General features: G+C 54.9%; 1 protein-coding gene across 2 annotated transcripts; it reads right to left on the minus strand.

Annotated features, from left to right (window-relative positions):
- Positions 1-474: 474 nt before the first annotated feature.
- ACAP1 (ArfGAP with coiled-coil, ankyrin repeat and PH domains 1) lies at positions 475-20,680 on the minus strand. Of its 2 annotated transcripts, none has more exons than XM_054995124.1 (23): positions 20,552-20,680; positions 17,281-17,338; positions 16,891-17,010; positions 15,584-15,637; positions 13,319-13,377; positions 12,606-12,789; positions 12,378-12,422; positions 11,734-11,829; positions 9,978-10,052; positions 9,397-9,506; positions 8,735-8,786; positions 8,293-8,393; positions 7,863-7,977; positions 6,513-6,721; positions 6,348-6,417; positions 5,529-5,623; positions 4,791-4,960; positions 4,222-4,254; positions 3,832-4,034; positions 3,593-3,702; positions 2,231-2,341; positions 1,719-1,768; positions 475-1,116 (listed from the first exon to the last, which is right to left on the minus strand). In XM_054995124.1, the coding sequence occupies exons 1-23, from the start codon at positions 20,602-20,604 to the stop codon at positions 1,010-1,012; spliced, it is 2,280 nt and encodes a 759-aa protein (XP_054851099.1). In that variant the 5' UTR covers positions 20,605-20,680; the 3' UTR covers positions 475-1,009. The 2 variants fall into 2 exon arrangements, with proteins under 2 accessions (XP_054851099.1, XP_054851098.1); XM_054995123.1 differs by having other exon boundaries at positions 6,513-6,724.
- Between the last annotated feature and the right edge of the window lie 1,165 nt (positions 20,681-21,845).

The raw sequence follows: 21,845 nt of genomic DNA on the forward strand, positions 1-21,845 counted from the left end.
AAGGAATGGCTGTGTGACAGACCCAACATCAGGCAGCAAGCTTCCGTGGCAGAAGGGGAATTCAACCCCAGTTCTTAGTCCAACCCTCTAATGAGAACACCCAAACTGACCTACAGCAAAGAATGAGTCTCACCTGCCTCAGAGGGGCGGTATGAGGATAAGACTAGGAGAAGAATCCCACGCCCACCACTGTAAGCTGCTTGGAAAAAGAGAAAGGGAGGCCACGACAGATACGTCTGTGAAAGCAGCCCGTGTCCACCCGGGTTTGGGGCTTCCACATTAGAGGGAGGAACCTGGGCCACGTTTGAACCCAAGCAATGTTCTTTTTAATTAAAAAAAATAAAACACTGGAGGTGACTGTAGCAGTCAGAGAAGCAGGGAGTGGTCTTTTAAACAGCCGTTTTGTCGGGGCTCTTTTCTCCCAGCCCCTGTAGACTGATAGGCCTGAGGTGGGTTTTAGATCTGAAAGGACAAATGTGTGGAAAACTTTATTTACGTCATCATCTCCAAGACCAGAACCCCCGTTTCTGCCCTTTGCAACAGCAGTCTAGCATGAACGCCAGGCTCTGTCTCTCGACCTCTACACAGCCTCCTCTGGGTCCAGGAAGCCCCATTCCGCACAAAAGTGAAGCCAGAGAGGATGCTGGGCAGGAGAAAAAGCACCGGCCACGAAATCAGCCCCACGATCAGTCCATCAACAGCCAGGCCGGCGCACAGCATCCCAGCAGAGAGTAATAAATAAAGCTCAGGCAGGGCACTAGTGGCACAGAGTCCAAAGCGAGGCATTCGGAAAGCACAGCCCTTCGTTGGCACGTGCACCCCCCCATTGTCCAACCAGCCCCTTCTTCATGCTCTGTAAAGTCACCAAGATGGCCACGGCAGAGACACTCTTCAGGCAGTCCAGAATTGGGGCCTCCCCTGGCTGCCTTGGCCAGACGCTTGGATGGCAGGCCGCTGATGTTCCCTGACATCTTCTGTTTTCACAAGCCCAACAAAGTGCCCGCTCTTGTCACAAGGTGGTGAGCTTCAGGTCATAGCTGCGGCGGGTCAGCTTATCAGGGTCGTTGGAGGCCATGAGGGAAAAGTCATGGAAGATGTCGAGGTACGTTTCGTCACCTGGAGGGGAAGGACCCCACGGAAGATGACGATCTCCCCCGGTCCTGTGACACCCCCAGAGCACTAACCGGGCCATTCAGAGCTCACCGTCATGCATGGAGCACAGACCTCTGCACCCCAAGTGTCTGCCCTGCTGCTTACAAATCATTTATAACCACAATTATTTATGCTACAGCCTTAAACTAGCTTCAGTGACCCCTACCCCACGCCAGGTAACTAGAGATCCGTGGGGTGAGGGCTAGGAATTTCTGATTCTCAACACAATACCCAGTATTCTTGGAGGGCATCCATAAAGGACAGAGTGGCTTAAAACCAGTATTTTTTTTTAGCGCAGCTGTGCCCAAGTGTGTAAATGCTGCCTCTCGCTCAAAGTACATCTCCATTGTTCCCATTTTACTGGGGGGAAACTGAGGTTAAGAGATTCCCCAGGCCCTGCAGCCAGGCATCTCTCCCCCCCCGCCACCCTACATCAGAGGGCAGAAACAGAAGCACTTGAGCCGAGGGCAGGGAGCGCTCAGGCCTGAGAGACATCCCCCTCCCACTCTGAACACATCAGTGCGCCGTGCCCTCCTCCATCCAGCCCCACAGCAGGGGACACTCACCCGCCTGGCCCTGGGCCAGCTCCACCTCACGCATCTTGGCCAACCGCAGCCTTCGCGACACGAAGTTGCAGGGTGGGGAGAGAGAGAAAACAGCCATGGGACTGAAGGCAGGAACCCCCAACCCCCACCTTCTACCCACATACTTCTCTTCGCCCTACTTCACCCACCCACCCACCCATTTAACTTCCCTTGCAGAATAGGGTTCAAGTCATGGCACAGAGATCAGGAGCTCCTGCACTTGGGTTGGGGCAGACTTGGCCGCTTTTCCTTCCCCCACACCAGTTTTACGATCTCACACGCGTTAACATCTCCCCATCCTGTGAATTTCCAGACAGGCTGAAGAGAAGCAAAGGTTCCATGGGGCAGGCATGCCAGAGGCCACTGGCTCCTTGAGGGAAGGGAAGGGCAGGACTTTGGGCTGTCCAGGAGAGCTGTGGAGATCTCTGGGTACCAGGAATGGCTAAAGAGGAATGGAGGAGCAAAGGGTGGGGGGGGGAGGAAATCTCTCTTACAAAGTCACAATGTCCGCGTTGGCTGAATCAATGGCGATGGAGAGCGGGTCCTTCCCTTCCTCGTCCACCGCACTCATGTTGGCACCACGTTTGAGGAACAGGCAGGCCAGCCTAGCCGAGGGGAGAGAAACGGGCACTTGGAAGCTGCTGTCAGAAAAATGCGCAACCCATACCAGGGAAGCCCCCCACAGTCCTTGTCTGCATAATGCTTCCAGCAGCCCTGCAGGGTAGGATCGGGACATGATGGGGAAAGAGTTGGGGCTTGCAGCAGAGGTGAGATTTCTGCACAGAGCTCCATCCCAGGAGCTCTTGGGCCAGGCGCCAGCTACCTTACATGATTCTTGTGAGGAGAACATGGAGAAGATCCAGAGGAGTTAGCCATGTTAGTCTGTAGTTGCAAAACAGTAAAGAGTCCAGTAGCACCTTTAAGACTAACCAACTTTATTGTAGCATAACCTTTTGAGAACCACAGCTCTCTTCGTCAGATGCATTGTCAGCTTTCAAGAACCACAACTGTCTTCGTCAGAGGAATCGGCAGATGCATCTGACGAAGAGAGCTGTGGTTCTCGAAAGCTTATGCTACAATAAAGTTGGTTAGTCTTAAAGGTGCCACTGGACTCTTTACTATATGGAGAAGAAGAGTGGCCACTCAGAGTTTCTTGAAGGAAGTGCAGGACATATCTTCGGGACCGCCTCTCCCTGTACGTTCCCCGGAGATCGCTTCGATCAGCGAATAAATATTTACTTGTGGTCCCCCGCCCTAAGGAAGCCCGCCTCGCTTCAACTAGGGCCAGGGCCTTTTCAGTCCTGGCCCCAGCCTGGTGGAACGCTCTGTCAATGGAGACCCGGGCCCAGCAGGACATAATATCGTTCCGCCGGGCCTGTAAGACAGAGCTGTTCCGCCAGGCATTCGGTGATTGAAGGGGGCGGTGCCATGTCGGCCTCCCACCTTTGGGGTGGGGGAGGGTTCTCCCCACCACTGCACTTAGTTAATTTGTTTTATTGTTTGTATATTGATTTTAGTTCTTGTTTTTATCGATTTTAACTGTTCACCGCCCAGAGCCCCTGGGGATGGGAGGTATATAAATTGAAATATAAAAAATATAAAAAAATAAATAAATTGAATTCAAACATACTTGGGAGATGCGGGTCACACCAATTTAAACTTATCTCCAAGGCTGAAATTCCACTTTCTTTAAGGGCAGCTACCATGAGCTGACTGAGTGAGGAAAAACAAGGCCAACCAACAAACCAAAAACCCAGCTACTCCGGCCTCTAATAGCACACTGCCAATATTATACGTGCATTTATCTACCTTGACAATGGGAGCTGAAAAGTATCTGTATCCAAGAACGGACGTACCCCGTGTGACCCAGGATGGTGGCATGGTGAAGGGGCCCCCGGCCCTTGCTGTCCGCCTGGTTGACGCTGGCTCCGTTCTGCAGCAAGAATTCACAGGCCAAAAGAGAATTCTGGGGGGAAGGGGGTGGAGGGGAGGAGAGAGTTTTTAAAAGCTGACGGATATAGGAGAGCTTTAAGCCACTAACAGGATTCGTCCCCCCACCTCTAGTTCCCCAGTCATGTGAGAAGAACAGACTTACCGCAGCCACTGCCTGTAGCAAAGGCGTGCGGCTCTCTTGAGCCACGTTGACCCAGTTGACGTCAGCACCGTGGGCCAGGGCATCCGCCATAGTGGGCAAGCTGGGGGGTGCGCCAGCTGCACGGTACAGTAGTGGCCCCGGGTGCAAACTGTGTAGATCTTCCACAGCAGCCACTGCTCCCGATGCCACCCCCTCCCGTGGCCCTTAAAGACAAACAAGAGTCAACCAGGCAGAGAAAGGCCACAGGACACACAACACGCTCTGGCACTGAACAGGTTCTGGGGCCCCCATCTCACCAACAAATCTCTCATGTGGCAACCTGGGCTCAAAGGATCTACCCTTCCATGCTCGCCTCATCCCAAGAAAAGATACCCCCGGAAATTGCCGTACCTGCTACAGGAGACGCATTGCCTGGGCTGGTGCCTGCAGGGAAGGGGGCAAAAGAGAACGTAAGGACTGGGGAAGGGGCTTGGCCCAGTGCAGAGCAACTGCTTGTGCGCAGAGGGTCTCCCAGGTTCAATTCCTGGCCATCTCCAGTTCAAAGGACCAGGTGATGTGGAAGACCTCCCCCCGAGACCCTGCTACTGGTTTGAGTAGACAACATTGACCTTGATGGACCAATGGCCTGATTATGTCTAAGGCAGATTCATGCGCCTGGGTGTTCGTCAGGCCAAATTCCACCTCCAGAAAGCTCACAGCCCCTTCCCACCCTGGTCTGTCCCTAGTATTTTCTGTTCTGTGGTATACTGTCTCTAAACAGGGAAGCTCCGTTCAGTTTTCACAGCTAAGAGGCTTGTTACTGGACGGACGCCCCCAACCCCCTTTTCAGGCTGTCTAAAAAAGGGGCCATCACCAAAACCTTGCGGAAGCCAATTCCTCACGTTCTTCCCCTTCCCTCCCCACTCGTTCATCCCACTACCATCCCCGCCTGAAGAAGGAACGAGAGGTTGCCGGCATACCTGCACTCCCCCGAGCCAGATGGGGAGGTTTCGGTTTGGGGCATGGTTTGGGGGGCTTCTCGGGCCCACGCCCAACCCCACCCCGACTCAGCTGCACCCGAACTTCAGGAAACTTGGTGATGAACTTCTTTTCCACGTACTTGGCCCGGATCCATGCCTCCTTCTCCAACCTGGGGGGTGGGGTGCAAAAGCAGTGTAACTTTCTAGAAGACGGATTCTACATATGCACAGAGGCACTCTGCTACAACCTTCACATGGATGAGGACTGAGCTCCAGCACTGGTGAAGAGAGGGACGCATCAGAACTGTGTGCACACAACTCCCCCAAACAGCAATGCCCAGCAGTCCCTGGTGCATCACAGCAGTGCTGTCTCGTTCCCTGGAAGGTAGGAAGAATGGGGCGGGTGGGTGTGTGTGTGTGTGTGTGTCAGCACACGCACAAATGAGGCAGGTGTGTCTCACAGGGGACATCTAGAGGCTAGGACAAGCAACTGCAGCGCAGCGTCAGCTACTGGACAGGTGGGAGAACTGCACTTTCCTCATGTTTCTAAAAAAAAGCAACTTTCACACATGCAGGCAAACAAAATTCCCTTTCGCTAGAGGGGCTGGAGCAAAAGCACCAAGGGATGGATTTTGGAGGAGCCGTTTATGCACAGCAGTGATGGGGAGAGAAGAGTCCCTGAGCAGCTGAGCCCTCCGCAAAGGGTGTGGAAAGATTTCAGGGGGGGGGGCCTCTCACCGGGAACAGCCAGGCTGGGGGCGTTTGATGTTCATTTCCTCCACCCGCGCTTCATAAATCTGGTTGATGACACGATTTCCCAATTCACACATCAGCTGCAGCAGACAAAGGGGGCGGGGGGGGGGGGAGAGTCTTAGCATTACCTTCTTCAAGCATCCAACCCCTCCCTTGGGCAACATTTGCATGAATCCAGAATTCTGGGGGGAGACTTATGATACCCCCCCTCCTAGCCATTACTACTACTAATAATCTAAATTACACCACCAATTAGACACTATATAATCTTGTTTGTCATTATAATTCTCATTTTACAGATTGGAGGCCAAAATTTCCATGGCAGTGGCTTGGTGAGACCCCTGCAGGGAGGGAGAGAACAAGAAAAGACGCCTGGAGCTGCCTTCTGCGGAGCCCCTTAACTCTGCATTGCTCCCCCGTGGCTGGCAGGGTCTTGGGTGAGAGAAAGATCTTCCCTGGCACCTGGTACTTGAGATCTTTTAACATGTGATGCTGACGATGATCAAGTCTGGGACCTTCTGGATGCACACTAGGTGCCCCAGCCATAGAGCAATAGCTCTGAGCCGAAGAACGGAGGCCCCCCGGTACCAGCCCCAGCACCCCTCCCCCATTAAAGGATCTCTGGTCACTGGTGTTGCGAAGGATCTTTCTCTGCCTGCGTTTGACTCTCCGCAGAGCTGCTGCAAGGGAGAAGAAGAAATGCTGGGTCACAGGCCTGCCTCCCTTGCTCAGCTGGAGAAGGCCAATTTCCTGCATGCCTGCCATGTAACAGAGAGCCGCCACCCCCCACCCTGCCCATGTTACCTTCACAAGCTCAGGCTCCCAAGAGTCCAGTGTCAGCGATCGCACCTTAGAGAAATGGACGCCGAGACTCCTGCAGCGAAGAGGGGGGAGGGTGAGAGGGAATACAGGGAAGACCAGAGGGAGGAGGCCCAGCCCCCCTCACCCCAAAGACAGGTGCCAGCTCACCTGTGGATGCCAGAGCACTCGATGCACAGCGTGATGCCCAAGTTGATGCTGGCCCATTCGGGCGCAGGCTCCCGGCAGTCACAGCACTGGGCGTTGCCCTCCAGCCGCTGCACCTGATCCACAACGTGCTTGTCCGTGCTGCCCCGCAGCCTCCGGCCCAAGGGGGACTGCAGCTTGGCTGCAGAGAGAGACGCGGCTCGCTCCAGTGGCTGCTGGGTAGTGAGACAACAGAGACATTGGTGTATTCTACCACTGCAACAACGTGTGAATGCAGAAACCTGGTAGAAGGTATGCAGTTTCACATCCAAGAATCCATGCTTTGGGTTTTTTTGTTAAAGAAAGCAAAATTCCTACTCCTTTTGTGCTTGCAAAGACAGGTTCAAAGACTCAATGACCAATGAAGTCTCTGAAACAATGCGGAGAGCCCTAGCATGAAATCCAGAGGGGAAGGGGGCAGGATTCCTTTGAAAACAGGCTACGTGCAAATTTGCTCGGTTGGCTTCAGGTGCAAGGAAATGGGACTTGGCTGGAAGAATCCCAAGTTTAAATTCTCATGCAACTATTAGGATCCCAGAGAGGTCAGTCAGTTTGTCACAAAGTGTGGTGAAGACCAGACAGGTGATTGCTCTCTGGATTCCAGAAGCTCTAAGAGGAGCTCGTCTGGATCTAGACAAGTGGTCTACCTAATTCAGCATCTCATTTCCCCTCAGTGGCCAGCCAGAGATGCATCAGATGGCCCACAAGCAAGGACACAGAGGTCCCCCCCGCATTGCCCCCAGCGACAGGTATTCAGAAGCACCCTGCCTCTGTTCCATCCAGCCATCACGGCTATTCCCCACTGATTGACCTCTTCTCCTTGCATTCATCCAACTTGTTCAGAAACGTCAAGTGTCGTGGTTAAGAGCGGCAGGACTCTAATCTGGAGAACCAGGTTTGATTGCCCACTCCTCCACCTGAAGCCAGCTGGGTGACCTTGGGCCAGTCACAGCTCTGTCAGAGCTCTCTCAGCCCCACCCACCTCACACGGTGTTTGTTGTGGGGATAATAACAACAGGCTTTGTGACCACTCCGAGCGGGTGTTAAGTTGTCCTGAAGGGCAGTATATAAATCGAATGTTGTTATTCCTTGGATGTTCTTGTTCACAAAGAAAGTAGTCGCTGCCTCGAGATGACAGCCTCAGGATAAACTCCTTGTGATTCCCTCACACTCTAAACTCAATGTGGATCAGTTCTGGGGAGGCTGAATTACCTCACAGAGCACAACGTGGAACCACACTCCCCACAGAGGCAGGGATCTGGCGCCACACTCTTTGGGGACTATTCCAGAATGTCAGTTTCAGCATCGCCCTACCTGCCCCAGGGGCGGCTCTGGGTGCTCTTCGTTGTAAGCCGAGGCGATGCTGTTTTGAACCGCGCACACCCAGGCCTGCTGGTGCCTCTCTGAGTCCGCTTGGAGGAGGCAGCTCCTGCCACGGAAGAGGAAGAGGGCAAAGGAGCGTCAGAGAGAGGGAACTGTGGGAGGGGGCCGGACGGGGGGGGGAGGGGGCCAAACCCAGATCTTGGGCAGCTCACTTGTTTCCTCGGCCTGATCTACTTCACAAGGTTGTTGTGAGCATACAGGGGGATGGGGGAGAACCACATTCGCCACCCTGAACTGCTTGGAGGAGGAAGCGTGGGATAAAATGCAGACGGCTATAGATGGACCCAAATCCCCAGAATCCTCCATTTGGGCTGCCTGAGCCCCGGCAGGCCAAGGACACGGCCGGAAGGGGGAGACTCACTTGGAGGGCGAAACCACTTCAAAGCAGAAGCGCCGCTCGTGATCCGGGCACGGTTTCACGGTACAGAGCCGGAGGTCCTCAACCACCACGGTCAAGGCATCCTGGGGGGCGCAGGGGAGAGCAGAGACTGCTGTCAGGATCCTGCCCCATCTGCCCCAAATAGCAGCCTTGTCCCCAGCAGCACCAATACACATGAACTTTCGTGGATGGTCACAGACACGGGCCAGCAATTCCTCCCTTGGAACAGCCAGAGGGAAAGAAGCATGGCCGGGGGGGGGGGGCAGCAAAGGGACCTTGGAGGGTGCTCAGGGAAGGGGTAAAGCAGCAGAGAAGGTGTCAATAGGCGTGCAAAGGAAGAGACGGACAGATCGCTGAGCCAAGGGTTTATCCACAAGTTTATCCCCATGCAAGTTCAGCCTCCCCCCACCCCTGAGCCCCGTACCTTTGCCTTTTTCTGATATACCAGCTGGTTGCTCTGTATGGAAAACCAGCGCCTGAAATGGAAAGGGAGAGATCGGCTGCAACAGAAGACCAGAAAGTGGCTGCGTGAGGGTGAGAGGCGGAGGGGGCAAGGGCAGAGATCTGCTTGAGGGGCTAACAAAGCATAAAACACACAATCACAAAAACCGGCAAAAAGAGTCTGCCTCAAAACGGCCGACCGTCCCCAATGGGTGGCATAAGGCAGCCACACATTGTTCCAGAAACTGCTCAAACAGTAACCCTAATCTTATCTCCCCAAACTTGGGGGCCAAAGGAAGGGAGCCCAAATGAGGCAGGTGACAGAGCCTTAACGAAAAGCAAACCTTAGTCCCAGTGCAGAGAAGAGGTCTATCAATGGCTATTAGCAACAATAGTGAAGCAGAACCTCCTCGTCTAAAGGCAGTATACCTCTCAAAATACCAGATACCGCAGACAAACAGGAGATCCCTGCAGCTGTCCTGTCCTGCTTGTGGGCACAACACAGGCACTGGCTGGTAACAGCAGGAGCCTGGACTGAGCTGGACTACCCAGCAAGGGGGTTCTTAGGTGCCAGACAGAACCGGAGCCATGCCCAGCTGAAGGAAATGAGAAACAGAGCGGGGAGGGGAGGGAAGCATCACTCACCTGCTCCACGTCTTGAAGGCATTGCTGGCCCTCTTATACAGGTACCCTTCCATCACTGCCACACCTGGCTCTGTCCGGAGCTCGGGAACCGCATCCTCCTGCGACAGGTCCTGAAGTGTGGCAGAGGAGTGGCCCCTCCTCGTTACAAGAAAGAACACTTCCCCACCTCAAGAATAAGGCCTGCCTATTCTCACCCCCGCCCCAAAGGTGAAAACATTTGTTCGCCCTTCCAGTTCGGTCTCAGCTCCACCCCTTGCGTGCGGCCTCTCCGTTCTGCTCAAGCTCCTTCCTGTTCCGCACCCTTGACTTTTCTGGCTCTCTTGGGCACTCGAAGCCACACCTCTGTGTTCACAAGCTCTTCCCTGGGCCTCACCTTTGCCAGCGCTCACATACTAAGCTCAGACCCCTGTTAGCCAAAGACTCCTCCCACTTGCCTCAAGCTCCTCCCTCCTCTTTCTCGGTGGCCATAAGCTCTGCCCCCAAACTCCAAGGCTCCTCCCAACTTGCTCAGGCTCCTCCCCTTCCTGGTTGCCCCTCCTGAAGTGGGCCATTTCCGACCCCAGTCCATGAGCCCCATTCACCTTCTGCTTGATCATCGTGTGCCTTTGCTCCATGTCCCGCTTTTCCCGGGCCGACTCCAGAACCAGCTGATGGAGCTGAAAAAGGGAAGCGCTTAAGGCACGAAGCGGGATTTCCGGAAGGGCAGCAGAATAAAGCAGCACAAGTCGGAAGCCACCTCTGGGCCTAAACACTCACCCGGGTCCCCCCCCCAACATCTGCCTGACTTTGCTTCTTCAAACATCTGGGCTGGGAAGTACGTCCAAACGCCTCCCCAGGCCAAAACTGAGGTCAGGGATCGTTCTGCAGGGAAGCGCATGGCTGAAAGCAGGAAACTGCCGTGTGGGATTCGAACATGGCAGTTTCCACAGAGATGGCCCACAGGCCACACTGGCCCTATGGGGAAGGGGGATTCAAGCCAGCACGCAGGCCCAGGGCATCCAAGTATGAGGCAAGCAGCCCCAGTACTTGTACCCCCTCCACCCCAGTGCCCATGGCACTTCCACATGGCCAGCTTTAAAGAAATCCACCCTGGCTTTCAAAAATCTGCATCCAAGCTTCCGGAGCAGGAAGTTATGCTTAGCCCTTAGACACCAGGAAATTTCAGATTCAAAAGATTTTAAAAACCTGCCAACTTTCATCTTTTGCAAAACAAAGTCAAGAAAGGTCATGGCTTTTGGAGAATAAGAGATCTTCCCTAACAGAGCGCTAAAAAGGGCTTTAAAAAAACACAACGGAACAAGTTCAAGACCCATCAGCACTGCAGAAGATTTAGGTTGTTAAAAGTTCCCGATACGGATTTCAACTGAACAGCAGCAGATTCTGTGACCCTTGATTCACACTGCCAAGAGGGATTCAGGGCGGTTTTACGTTGCAAAGTCTAAAGTGACACCTGAATATTTAAAATGGGTTACTTGTTCAATCCTTGCAAAACATTGTTTTATTTAATCTGAGGTATTTCTATTCCACTCTTGAAATACGTCTGAGGGAGTTCCCAATAAAATCGTAACAGCATAAACCGCCACAAGAGAGGCCAACAATACTAAACACGGAACGGCAGTATGGGAAACGAATGGGAAGAACTGGCCGTCCCAGGTTGCTTCTCCCCCAGTCTGGGGCAGGCAGACAGCTGGCGAGACAGCGATGCAGCCTGCTTGCCGGCAGGGGGATTTTATCTGCAGTTCAAGCTCCGCCTTTATGGATCACGCTAGCCAAGCCTTTAAGCTCACCACCCTGTCGAGGGCGGCAGCTCCCAAGCGTGCCTTTTGAGGAGCACCTCACACCTTCAGGACTCTTGTGCAAAGTCCTCAGGAGAAAAATCTTCCGGGGTGCAGTACACATCTTTAGCCCTGGCTGACACACCTCTCCTACCCAGCCACAGTTCGCCAGCCTTCCTTCCAGCCTCTGTTGATATTAAGGGCCTGTAACTGGTTTGCAAAACCCTCTCCCTCGTTGAGATGAATGAGGCTATCCAGGGACTAAGGGGCAAACCTGGCTCCCATACCCCTCCGCACCCCCCTCCCGACACCCATTTCAGATTTCCCCAGACCCTGCTCCCTACCAGATGCAGAGTCCAGGGGTGCAAGCCGTCTCGTGTGGTTGCAGTCCATGCCGCACTCCCACATCCTGTTTGTCAAGCCCAACTCTTTCCTGGCCAGCTTTGCTCTTCCTCTCCCCTCTGCTCGCTTCCTCCCTCTTTCTGGGTTTTGCCAAGAGGAGATGAGTCCAGCCCCCACTTATCTCTTCCCCACCTTCTCCCCCCCCCCCGGCCCCTTTTACCTGTGCTGCCAGGTCCTTGCGATACTGTGCCAGCTCTTTCACCACACGGAACCCCTGCTCGAGGTAGGAGGACTGAGCCTCCATGAAGGTCAGCATCTGGAACGACAAGCAGCCCGATCAACCCGGAAGTGCCGATGGGGTGCTTTTGTTTCCGAAAAGAGAGATTCAGGGGTCCGAGCCTGCCCGGAAACCACATTTCCTGAGCATGATGTCTACGCCGAGACAGAGGGAAGAGCCGCAGTTAGCTGCAGAACAGGAAGGCCTCTGAGAGTCCCCATTTCACTGTGCTGCTGGGCTTGGAGCCGGGTTCCAGGATTTAAGCTTCCAAGCTCAAATTAAGAAATGCAACGGAGGTTTTCTGTCCTGCTCCTCCCTCCGGAGTCTAACAAGAAGCTGGGTCAAAATGTAACAGGACACTCCAAAACTAACCCCTTTATTCCCACTGTAATTCCAGAAACTCCGAACCTGGCGTTTATTACAAAAAAACAACTCCGGCTACAAATCCTGCCCATACACACATGAAGCTGATCACACCCTGATCCAAACAGGCACGGGGCGCACGACTCTGCCCAGGGAAGCACTGGCGGGAATGCCACCAAACCAACAATTATGAAAACAGAACAAGCCAAGCCGAAGTTACTTACAAACTTCAGGATCTCAAATTTCTTCTTCGACTGGATCACGTTGATCTGGGAAGAAAAAAAGCACTCACTAGATTCTGGAGGGTTTCCACTCCCTTCTGCCCTGACTCCCACCAGCCGTGGGGTCTCTCCAGCTTCCCCCCGATCAGCAGAAGGAGATGCTCCAACTCCCCTTCCCAGATCTGGCAAGAGAACCCAGGAGTCCCGGCTGCCCGTCAGGTCCACCCCTACCTGGAGGACGTAGTCAAGGGCTCGAGCACGGAATGCAGTGCGGGCAACCTTCAGCGCAAGCACGGCCTCTTCGGCCTCATGGTGGCGCCGCCGGGGCACCTCGGCATTATGGTGCAGGGCACTGGAGAGGGTTTCGCTGCTGCGTTCAAACTCCTTACGGGTCTCCTTGAACTGCTTCATGTCTCTGAGACACAGAAGTCCTCAGGTGGGTGGAGGGAGATGGTGCAGCCTCTTACCCCAGCAGCTGCCCTTGCAGCCCTCTCCATCCTGGGCAGCCGTCCCCCCGTCCCAGGTCCCCCCATGGCCAACACCACCCCAAACACTAATCACCACACCAGGGTACTTGGAAAATGCAGCCCCCCACTCCCCAATAGCCTTCCAGTTTGGTGTCGTGGTTAAGAGTGCAGGGCTCTGATCTGGAGAGCCAGGTTTGATTCCCGTTCCTCCACCCGAAGCCAGCTGGGGGACCTTGGGCCAGTCACAGCTCTCTCAGAGCTCTCTAAGCCCCACCCACCTCACAGGGTGTTTTGTTGCGGGGATAATAATAGCATACTTTGTAAACCGCTCTGAGTGGGTGTTAAGTAACCCAGAAGGGCAGTATATAAATCTATTACTATTACTATTCCACAAATCCCTCAACCTCCTGACGGGATCTGCACCGCTGTCCCTCTTCCCAAACCGTCTTTCTGCCAGATTCTCTCTGGCTGGCTTACTCTTTCACCAAACTCTGCAGCTGTTGCTTGAAGGATTGTTGTGTTGTGTCCAGAAGCTCCTACAACACAGAGAGGAAGCAAAGAGGGTCAGAGAGGGGAATCCCTACCCCAGGAACCATCCAAGAGTCTGACAACTCTGCTGCCTGAGTAGGAGATGGGGCACCATCTCTCTGAAGAAAGGCTGAAGTGTTTGGAGTCCAGTAGCACCTTTAAGACTAACCAACTTTACTGTAGCATAAGCTTTCGAGCACCACAGGTCTCTTCGTCAGATGCATCTGACGAAGAGACCTGTGCTTCTCGAAAGCTTATGCTACAATAAAGTTGCATCTGACAAAGAGAGCTGTGGTTCTCGAAAGCTTATGCTACAATAAGGTTGCATCTGATGAAGAGAGCTGTGGTTCTCAAAGCTTATGCTACAATACAGTTGCATCTGACGAAGAGAGCTGTGGTTCTCGAAAGCTAATGCTACAATAAGGTTGCATCTGACGAAGAGAGCTGTGGTTCTCGAAAGCTGATGCTACAATAAAGTTGGTTAGTCTTCAAGGTGCTCCTGGACTCTGCTATTTTGCTACTGCAGACTAACACAGCCAGCTCCTCTGGATCTATGAAGTATCTGGGGCTCAGGAAAGGAAAAGCTGCGCATGGGGCTGGGTGGGGGGGTGTGACTGAGGCACAGAGAGACCTGACCTGCTGGACAATCCCCTGGGTGAGCCTCCGGCACAAGCCGCGTTGAGAGTGCAGTTCTTGCACAACACTCACTCGGTCCAATGAGGCCCAGGCAGGAGAACCTCTTGGGGCATTGGGCTCACCCCCAGTCTAGGAGCTGGGAAAAGGCTTGGCATCAGGGGGCCGCCTGACGAGCTCCTTCCCCTTGCATCCTGCTTGCGCCTTAAGACCATCTTCTGAGCCACACACTCACAAGCGCTCCTGCCTTCAGAGGAGAGGCAAACGGCACATAAGGGGCTGCCCCGCCTGGCCTCCGCCTGGCACCCTCTCTGTTCGCAATGGAGCCCACCTGAAAGAGTCATCTCTGCTGCTACGGGCACCGGCTGCGCCTTCAAAGCGGCTACTCTAGCTTCTGCAGAGGGCATTTCTGTTTTCTGGTTGGTTAGTTCATTTTGGCCAGCCGCCTGAAAGGCTTCCGAACGGAGGTAGGAGACACTTTGTTTTTTTAAGCAAGACCCATTTCGATTTTTCTGCTTTGATGACAGGGTTGGGTTCTCTTGTTACATTATTTGGAGAGCCCTGTGGGGTCAGACCGGAGTCCAGCATCCTGTTGCCCGCTGGCCTCGGCTACATTTGTAAGTGGGCCCTGCCCCCCCTGCATTTGCTATTCTGAAATGCCATATCTGAACACAGACATCCCATTTGATAGCTCACAGCCACTGGGGGACCCTCTTCTCCTCCAAAACAGAAAAGAGTCCAGTAGCACCTTTAAAACTAACCAACTTTACTGTAGCATAAGCTTTCGAGAACCACAGCTCTCTTAGTCAGATGCAACTTTATTGTAGCATAAAGCTTTCGAGAACCACAGCTCTCTTCATCAGATACATCTTTATTGTAGCATAGGCTTTCGAGAACCACAGCCCTCTTCATCAGATGCAATTTTATTGTAGCATAAGCTTTTGAGAACCACATCTCTCTTCGTCAGATGCAACTTTATTGTAGCATAAGCTTTCGAGAACCACAGCTCTCTTCGTACGATGCATCTGACGGAGAGAGCTGTGGTTCTCAAAGCTTATGCTACAATAAAATTGGTTAGTCTTAAAGGTGCTACTGGACTCTTGACTGTTTTGCATCTACAGACTAACAGGGCCAACTCCTCTGGATCTTCTCCTCGACAAATTTGTTTAGTCCCCTTTTTAAAGAGACATCACACCTTCTGGCAGGGAGTTTCTTCAGCCAGTTACATGTTGCGTGAAAGAGCACTTCCTTTGGGCTGCCCGGAATCAACTGCCTTTTCTAATTTATTGGGTGCTTGTGAGATCCAGTCTTAGGGGAGAGAAAGGAAAAGTTCGCACACACCCATCTTATAAGCCTCTCTCAAGTCCGTCTCCCCTCTCTCCCGGCCTAGTTATTCGTTCTTCAGCCATTCCTCACGTGGAAGGTGCTGCCCCCTCCCCCACCCCACGCACAATGGCTTTGACTAACCAGAAATCTCAGGTTCTATGTCCTGTGAGATGACACATCACCTGAGCACCAATGGAGAAAGTGGGGGGTGGAAGGACTTGAGGGGGGTAACCCAGGGAAATAGGTACGGCTCACCTCATGCCTGCCGATCATTTTGTTGAAGCTCTCAGAAAACTTTTCTAAGCACTCCTGGAAAGCAAATCCCATAAAGACAGGGAAAAAACACTGTGAGGGACACGGGCGCAAGAATGCACTCCACCTCAACAGACGGACAGTTTGCAAACCTGGGAGAATTCAGCAGTAGGGAGAATTGAGAAAACACCCTAAAGGACCTCACAGGCTGCAATCCTGAAAGCCTTTTCAAAAGCTGCAGTTTCTGGATCTCATGATTTCGTCTAAAAAACAAGTTTCTAGAGTTCATGGCGGATGCAGAAAAGTGCTTGGAAGTGTGCAAGCAGCCGCTGAAGGCGCTGGATGCCAAGAATACCTGAACGGGGCCTGCCCACCTCCCTCTTTGCCCTGAGTGTTCACTGCTACTCTTACGCTAGACTCACTTCCAGCTCCGAGTTTTTAGAAGAGGGAGCAACAGACCCCACCACCACCCCACCCACTCCTGCCGGGAAGCTGCCCTCTCTGCCCTGGAACTTCTGGCCTCTAAAATCTGGCTGAGTGGAAGCCCATTTCAGTTGCACTCTGCACACTCTCAGAAGCACATTCATCTGTAACTTCACTTGTGCTGGAGCTATGCCACCGAAAGCAAGCTTCAAGGCTGAACCTGGCCTCTGATTCAACCTCACCTCTGCCACGATTCGGTGGGACGCAGCTACGCAGCTAGATGATCATTTTTAGAGGTTCCGGGTCTCCCTGAGAAGAACCCGAGGGGAAAGGCATATCTGTGCAACAGAAGGGGCTAGAGACTTGCTTTTAAAAAGCTGAATGCTGTGGATTCCAAGTTCCCACTACACACAGAGTTATATAATGATATTCAATTGCTAATTTGTTTAAAAAACAGGGGAAAACGCCCAATGGCCCAGAGAAGAGGGGCTGCCTGCTGCTAGAGGGCTGAGGCATGGAAGGTGCTGGGCATGAGGAAACGCTCATTGCTGGTGGCGCCTGCACCAGCAAGGAGAAAGCCACACGCGCCCGTCCCCATGTGGAAGCCACCTTTGCCATTCAGCTGTCACAAGCATCCAAGGTATGTCCTCCCAGGACAGTCAGGCTCTGCAAACATCTCGGATTCCTGCCCTCCGGCTCTAATCCCCCAGGCCAGAGCCAAACCTGTCTTTCAAGCGCAGCCACAAGGCCAGCCAGACCCGCTAAGGCACAAAAAGGGCCGCACCCAATCCGTCCAGGAAGCCAAGCCGGCTCCCCCCTCAACAGGAGGTCCACCCTCCCCTCCGCCCATCTGGACCACTCCTCCAACCGCTTCCAAGTAAACTTACGCTCATCATGGAGTCCCCCTGGGAATTCTGCGACAGCTCCTGAACGCCCGACACAAAGTTCTTGCTGTGGGCAGAATACTGTCGCCCCGACTCCAACATGGTGGTGCAGAGCTTCAGCAGCTGGGGGGGTGGGAGAGAGGACAGAAGGCTCAGCAGATCCACCAGGCACTGGAAGGCGAGCCCTCCTCCTCTCCCTACTTTGAAATACCATCCCCTGATATGTGTCCCCCCCCACCCATGCACCTTCCTGGCATCTCCCCAAGCAAGCCGGGGCACAGCTTGCTCCATCAAAGCAAGGCAATGCAGGTGCCACACAAGAAAAGCCAGCAGGCTGCCCAGGCCCACGACTTTTGCGGGACCGTTGGCTGGCCAAGCTACTGGCCCCCTCACCTTCTCCAGCTGCGTCTCCAGCACAGACACTTCTGTTTCCACTGTCTCAATGGCAGCCCTGAGGTTGGTGGGAGAGGTGAGGAATGGGTGGAGGGGAGGAGGGAGGGGAGAAGAAAAGCATTAGCACAGGGTAAGAGCTGGCAGATGGATGTCAGAAATCCAAGAGCCCCTGGCTGAAGGCCCATCTCTGCCATGCACCCACGGTGCGGCCTGGGAGGGGTCTCTCTGTCCCTCTCTCTCTGCCTCAATTCCCCACTTGCAAAAGGGAGGACGTAGCAGCCGGCCTTCCAGCGCTGCTGCGCACGTGAGCGCTTTTGCAAAAGCGTTTTAAAATGCTCCGCACGTGATTGACAGCAGCAGGGTTTGAAGAGAACCCCTGGGGTCCCTGGTGAAAACCAATCTATCACGGCCCAACGCTAAGTGGAAAGGGGATGCTTGGAGCTGCCCATATCACTGCAGGGTCCCTCCAACTGGACTCCAGGCCTGCTCACTCAGAATAAGGGGCAGGCGTGGGTCTTATTATAAGGGAAGGGAGCCCAGACAGAAGAATGGCAGGACTTTGATAGCAAGATCCTTGGTGGGGATGGTGGGGGTGGGGAGGAAGAGGCCGCCAGTTCGGGGTGTCCACAAGGGAACCACAAGCTAAGCTCAGGGACTGAATAACCCTCGCCAAAGACCTCCAGCTCTTCCCATCTTCTCTGTCAGGTTCAGAATGCTTTCTTGTATACCTTTGCTTAACCGACTCCATTTTTAATCCTTTCAGTGTTTAAGTGCTCTCTTCACAGGTGCCAAGGTTCCCAGGCAGCTATCGCACAGAAAAGGATTGTTTTGGCTACCGATGTTCCACCAAGAACCGGCCTTGAAGAACTTTCGCTGTCCTGACTTCAAAGGGGTTGTTTTGAGAACTATGGGGGGAGGTTGGGCCTGCTGTGATCTGTTACTTCGTACCTCACGCTTTGCCTGTCATTGGTAACAATGCATATGTACCATCCTGAATATTGTATTCAGGCTAGTGGACTATAATGAACTAATTCTTCAGTAAAAACCCTTTTGGAAACAATGGACTGTTGTCTGATTGCAGAAGGTAGTCTGGAGTAAGGACATTATCTAGCCACAGTTCTGACATTCTCTTGCGGTCACCTTGCAAGTTTCCTGCCTTCGCCGGGGCTGTAACCACTTCCTATCGGTTGCCTGGAAACCTCCCTACCGTTCGCTCTACTATTCAGAGCACCCAGTTGTGCGATGCACACAATCCCCAGGAGGGACATTGTTAAAAGTGCAACAGACAGGCAGGACCCCCTGCCCTGCGTCCCACGAAGAGCTCCAACAAGACTTTACGCCCCAGTTCTGCCCCCCCCGGCAGGCCCTCACTGCAGCAACTGAGATTAGTTACAAGGGCAACTACCCCTGATTTTTTGTCGGGGGGGGGCACTATGGAGAAGGGAGGCGGCCTCTCTCCTGCCAGGTGCCAGCCATTCTTCACCCTCCAGTCAGGCAAAGCCCTCGTCTCTTCAGCCGCTCTGCGCTGCTGCCCAAGATGGCTGCCACATACACGTTCCCCACAATGCATTAGGATTATAGCTCAAGAGAGAGTGGTTAGTCAACAACATGCGGCAAAACCTGAGGGCATCGGGAACAAGAAGGGCAAGAGAGAAGAAGCTGGCCAGCCTTCAGATGTGAGAATACCAGGGCACACGAAAAAGGGAACCATCCTGCCCACAGGGGGAAAGATGGTGCTGTTAACCCCTCCTGCGCTGGACCCCCCACTGCGAAAGAAAGATTCCAACGCCCCCAAGCTGCCCCCCAAAGAAGGACAGAAACTTTGCGAGTGGAAATCAGTGACTCTTGGAAACGATTTGTCAGACATGAAGCAGACGGAATGGAAAACACACGACTTCTCTCTAGACCTCAAAGCCAGAGGCTATATTTAATCTAAGGCACATCTGCCGCTCAGCATTTCAGCCGGTACACAATCGTTTCTCAAAAAGGAGAGGTCTGGGGGGGCGACGGCCCTGAGCATGGCAGCCTCTCCTTAATGCTAGACAGGGAGGGCAGGCATCGGCGTGGGTCACAGCCGCCCCCCCCCCACCACCTGTGGGGCCTGGCACCCACAAGGTCTGCTACCCACCCAAGGTCGCCATGCTGGACACTGAGCGGTTTCACACGAGCAGCAGCCCAGGGTCAATGTGATGCCACGAGAGGAACGTTCCTCAGGAAGGAAGGGCTGTGGCCTCCGCCGGCCTATTTAAGCCAGGTTTCAGATACGGGGGAGGCTTGAGGGGAACCCCTCCACATGCACTGAACTTGCAGGAATCCATGCATGGCTCTGCAGCCTCCTCTGGGCTCCTGATGGTAATTCAGGGACAGGCGGCCGGGCCCAGGCACTTCTGCTGCTCCAGAGCATGACCCGAGAGGCGCAGCAGCCTGGAACGTGGGAGTTGCAACAGCACCTTCTTCCATGTTGGAGGGTGTGCCTCTGATTGCATGCCCCAACTGATTCATGTTAGCCTGACAGCAGGCAGGGCCAGGCCTGACCACAATACCCCAAGGGTGCCCACAGGTAAAAGCACATCAAATACATGACGAGAGAGCGCTGCTCGTCACACGCCGAGCTCCCCGAGGGTTCTCCCAGCCCGGCCTCTGCTCTCTGAACCCCTTCTCCCCCATGCCCCCCACCACCACTTCCTGCCTGCCTAGCTCTGGCAACAACTGTGCAACAGCAATGCGCGTGATGCGCTCACCAACCCCAGGCTAAAGACACCACACGGGAAGCTCCCGCACAGGAGCTGGGAGGGGGTCCTGGGGGTGGCAGCGCGCCCCACTGGCAGCTCCCCTCCTGCCCCCCCACAGGGCTTCTGCTTGCTGAGGGCCCTCCCCAGGAGACTGGCTGACTGACCAGGGAGCAGCCAGGGGGTGAGGCCGCCCACAAGAGGGGCATCCCGGACTGGAGAGGGCAGCGGGGAGGGCGGAGGAAGAGCTGGGGTCGGGGTCTGCCTTGGCAACCTACCCCACACCAATTCACCCCCTTGGTTCCGGGGGGGGGCGCAAGAGGCTCCAGCAGTGAGGCACACGGGGCGCCCCCCCCCCAGGCATTGGGCTTGGAGCCGCTTCCCTGCCCGTCTGGGGGCGCTCTCCCCCCCCCCACCCGCAGCTCCGCTTTGACCACTAGCCACCACTTCCCACAGCGCCCCTCTCGGCCGCGTGTCCGGCGCGCTGGGGAGTCGGGAGCGGCCGCCTGCCGCCGCCTGGCACAGCCGCCCGCCGGGCCCACCTGAAGCGGGGCGAGTCCTTGAGGCACTCCTCGAAGTCCAGCTTGACGGTCATCTTGGCGGCCGGGGGGCGCGGCGGGGCGCGGCGGCGGCGGGACAGAGGCCGGGAGCAGCTGCGCAGCGAGAGGAGCCGCCAGGGCCGGCCCGCGCCGGGGGGAGGCGCCGCCGGCAGCCGCCCCTGCTCCGCCCCGGGGAGGAGTGCGCGCCAGCCCGGCCCAGAGGCCATCCTCGGGCGCCCCGCAGGGCCGGCGGGCGGGCAGCAGGCCGGCCCTCAAGCCCCCTCCGGGCACCCGCGGAACTCCCGGCGCCGGTCTCGGGTGGGACGGGGCGGCGCCGGAGGCGGCAGGGAATTCATCCCTGGCTGCGTTCCCGGCGCGCCTCGGACGGCAGGTGCGCGCAGGAGGGCGAACACAGAAGCGCGGGAGCCAAGGGCCGCCTCCAGGAGCGACCGAGGGAGACGGCGTTCAGACGTGCACGTGCAGCGCCGCGGCAACGAGCAGCCGCGGGTCGAACTTTTGCACCGTCGGGCAGCATCACAGCCCCCCCCCCCCCTTCCTCCGATTGTCAGTTTAGACGTGAGTCGGAGAAGGCTCGCTGCAAATAAATAAAAAACAACGCCCCAAGAGAGGCGGGCCTCGCCTTCGCGGGGCAGAACTTAGGTTGCGCGCAGCGGCCCGCTCTTCATTGCTTAGTCGAAAAGAGTCCAGCAGCATCTTTAAGACGAACCAACTTTACTGTAGCATAAGCTTTCGAGAATCACAGCTCTCTTCCTCAGATGCTAACTCCTCTGATTCACTGCTTCGGGAAGCGCCGATCGCGCGATTGTTTTGCTAGACGCGCTCGGACTCTCCCCGCGTGGGAACGCCGCGTGCTGCGCCGACTGGGCACCAGGGGGCGCTGTTAGTCCGGCAGGGCATCCGCAGCGACCTACCTGTGTGGCCGAACCTGGCCAGTGGGTGGCGCTGCGATTCTCGAGAACCGAGATCAGGAGTCGCCATTTTAACCCAAACTGCTGGCGAAAAAGAGCCCGACCTGCCCCCGCCCCCGTTAAAAAAAACCCTTGTTGTGACCTAGAAGCAGAACAGGGGCTAGGAAGAGCGGAGATGTGAGGCTGTTCTCCAAGCAGTACAGAGTATAAAACTTATGAAATAAAAACTTTTTTAAAAAGTAGTTGCCACCCTCCATGCGGGGCCTGGAGATCTCCCAGAATGACACCTACAGAGTACAGGGAACAGTTTCCCTGGAGAAAATGGCTCCTCTGGAGGACGGGTTCTATGACATCATACCCTGCTGAGG

Source organism: Eublepharis macularius, chromosome 12 (genome assembly GCF_028583425.1).
Source record: "Eublepharis macularius isolate TG4126 chromosome 12, MPM_Emac_v1.0, whole genome shotgun sequence".
NCBI classification, from domain to species: Eukaryota; Metazoa; Chordata; class Lepidosauria; order Squamata; family Eublepharidae; genus Eublepharis; species Eublepharis macularius.

Coding starts and splice junctions, on each gene's coding strand:
- ACAP1 (XM_054995123.1), bottom strand. CDS start 20,604: ATGACCGTCAAGCTGGACTTCGAGGAGTGCCTCAAGGACTCGCCCCGC. Junction 10,053..11,733: donor GCAAGGACCTGGCAGCACAG/GTAAAAGGGGCC, acceptor TCCCTTTTTCAG/CTCCATCAGCTGGTTCTGGA. Junction 6,725..7,862: donor CAGAGCCGCCCCTGGGGCAG/GTAGGGCGATGC, acceptor CTCACTACCCAG/CAGCCACTGGAGCGAGCCGC.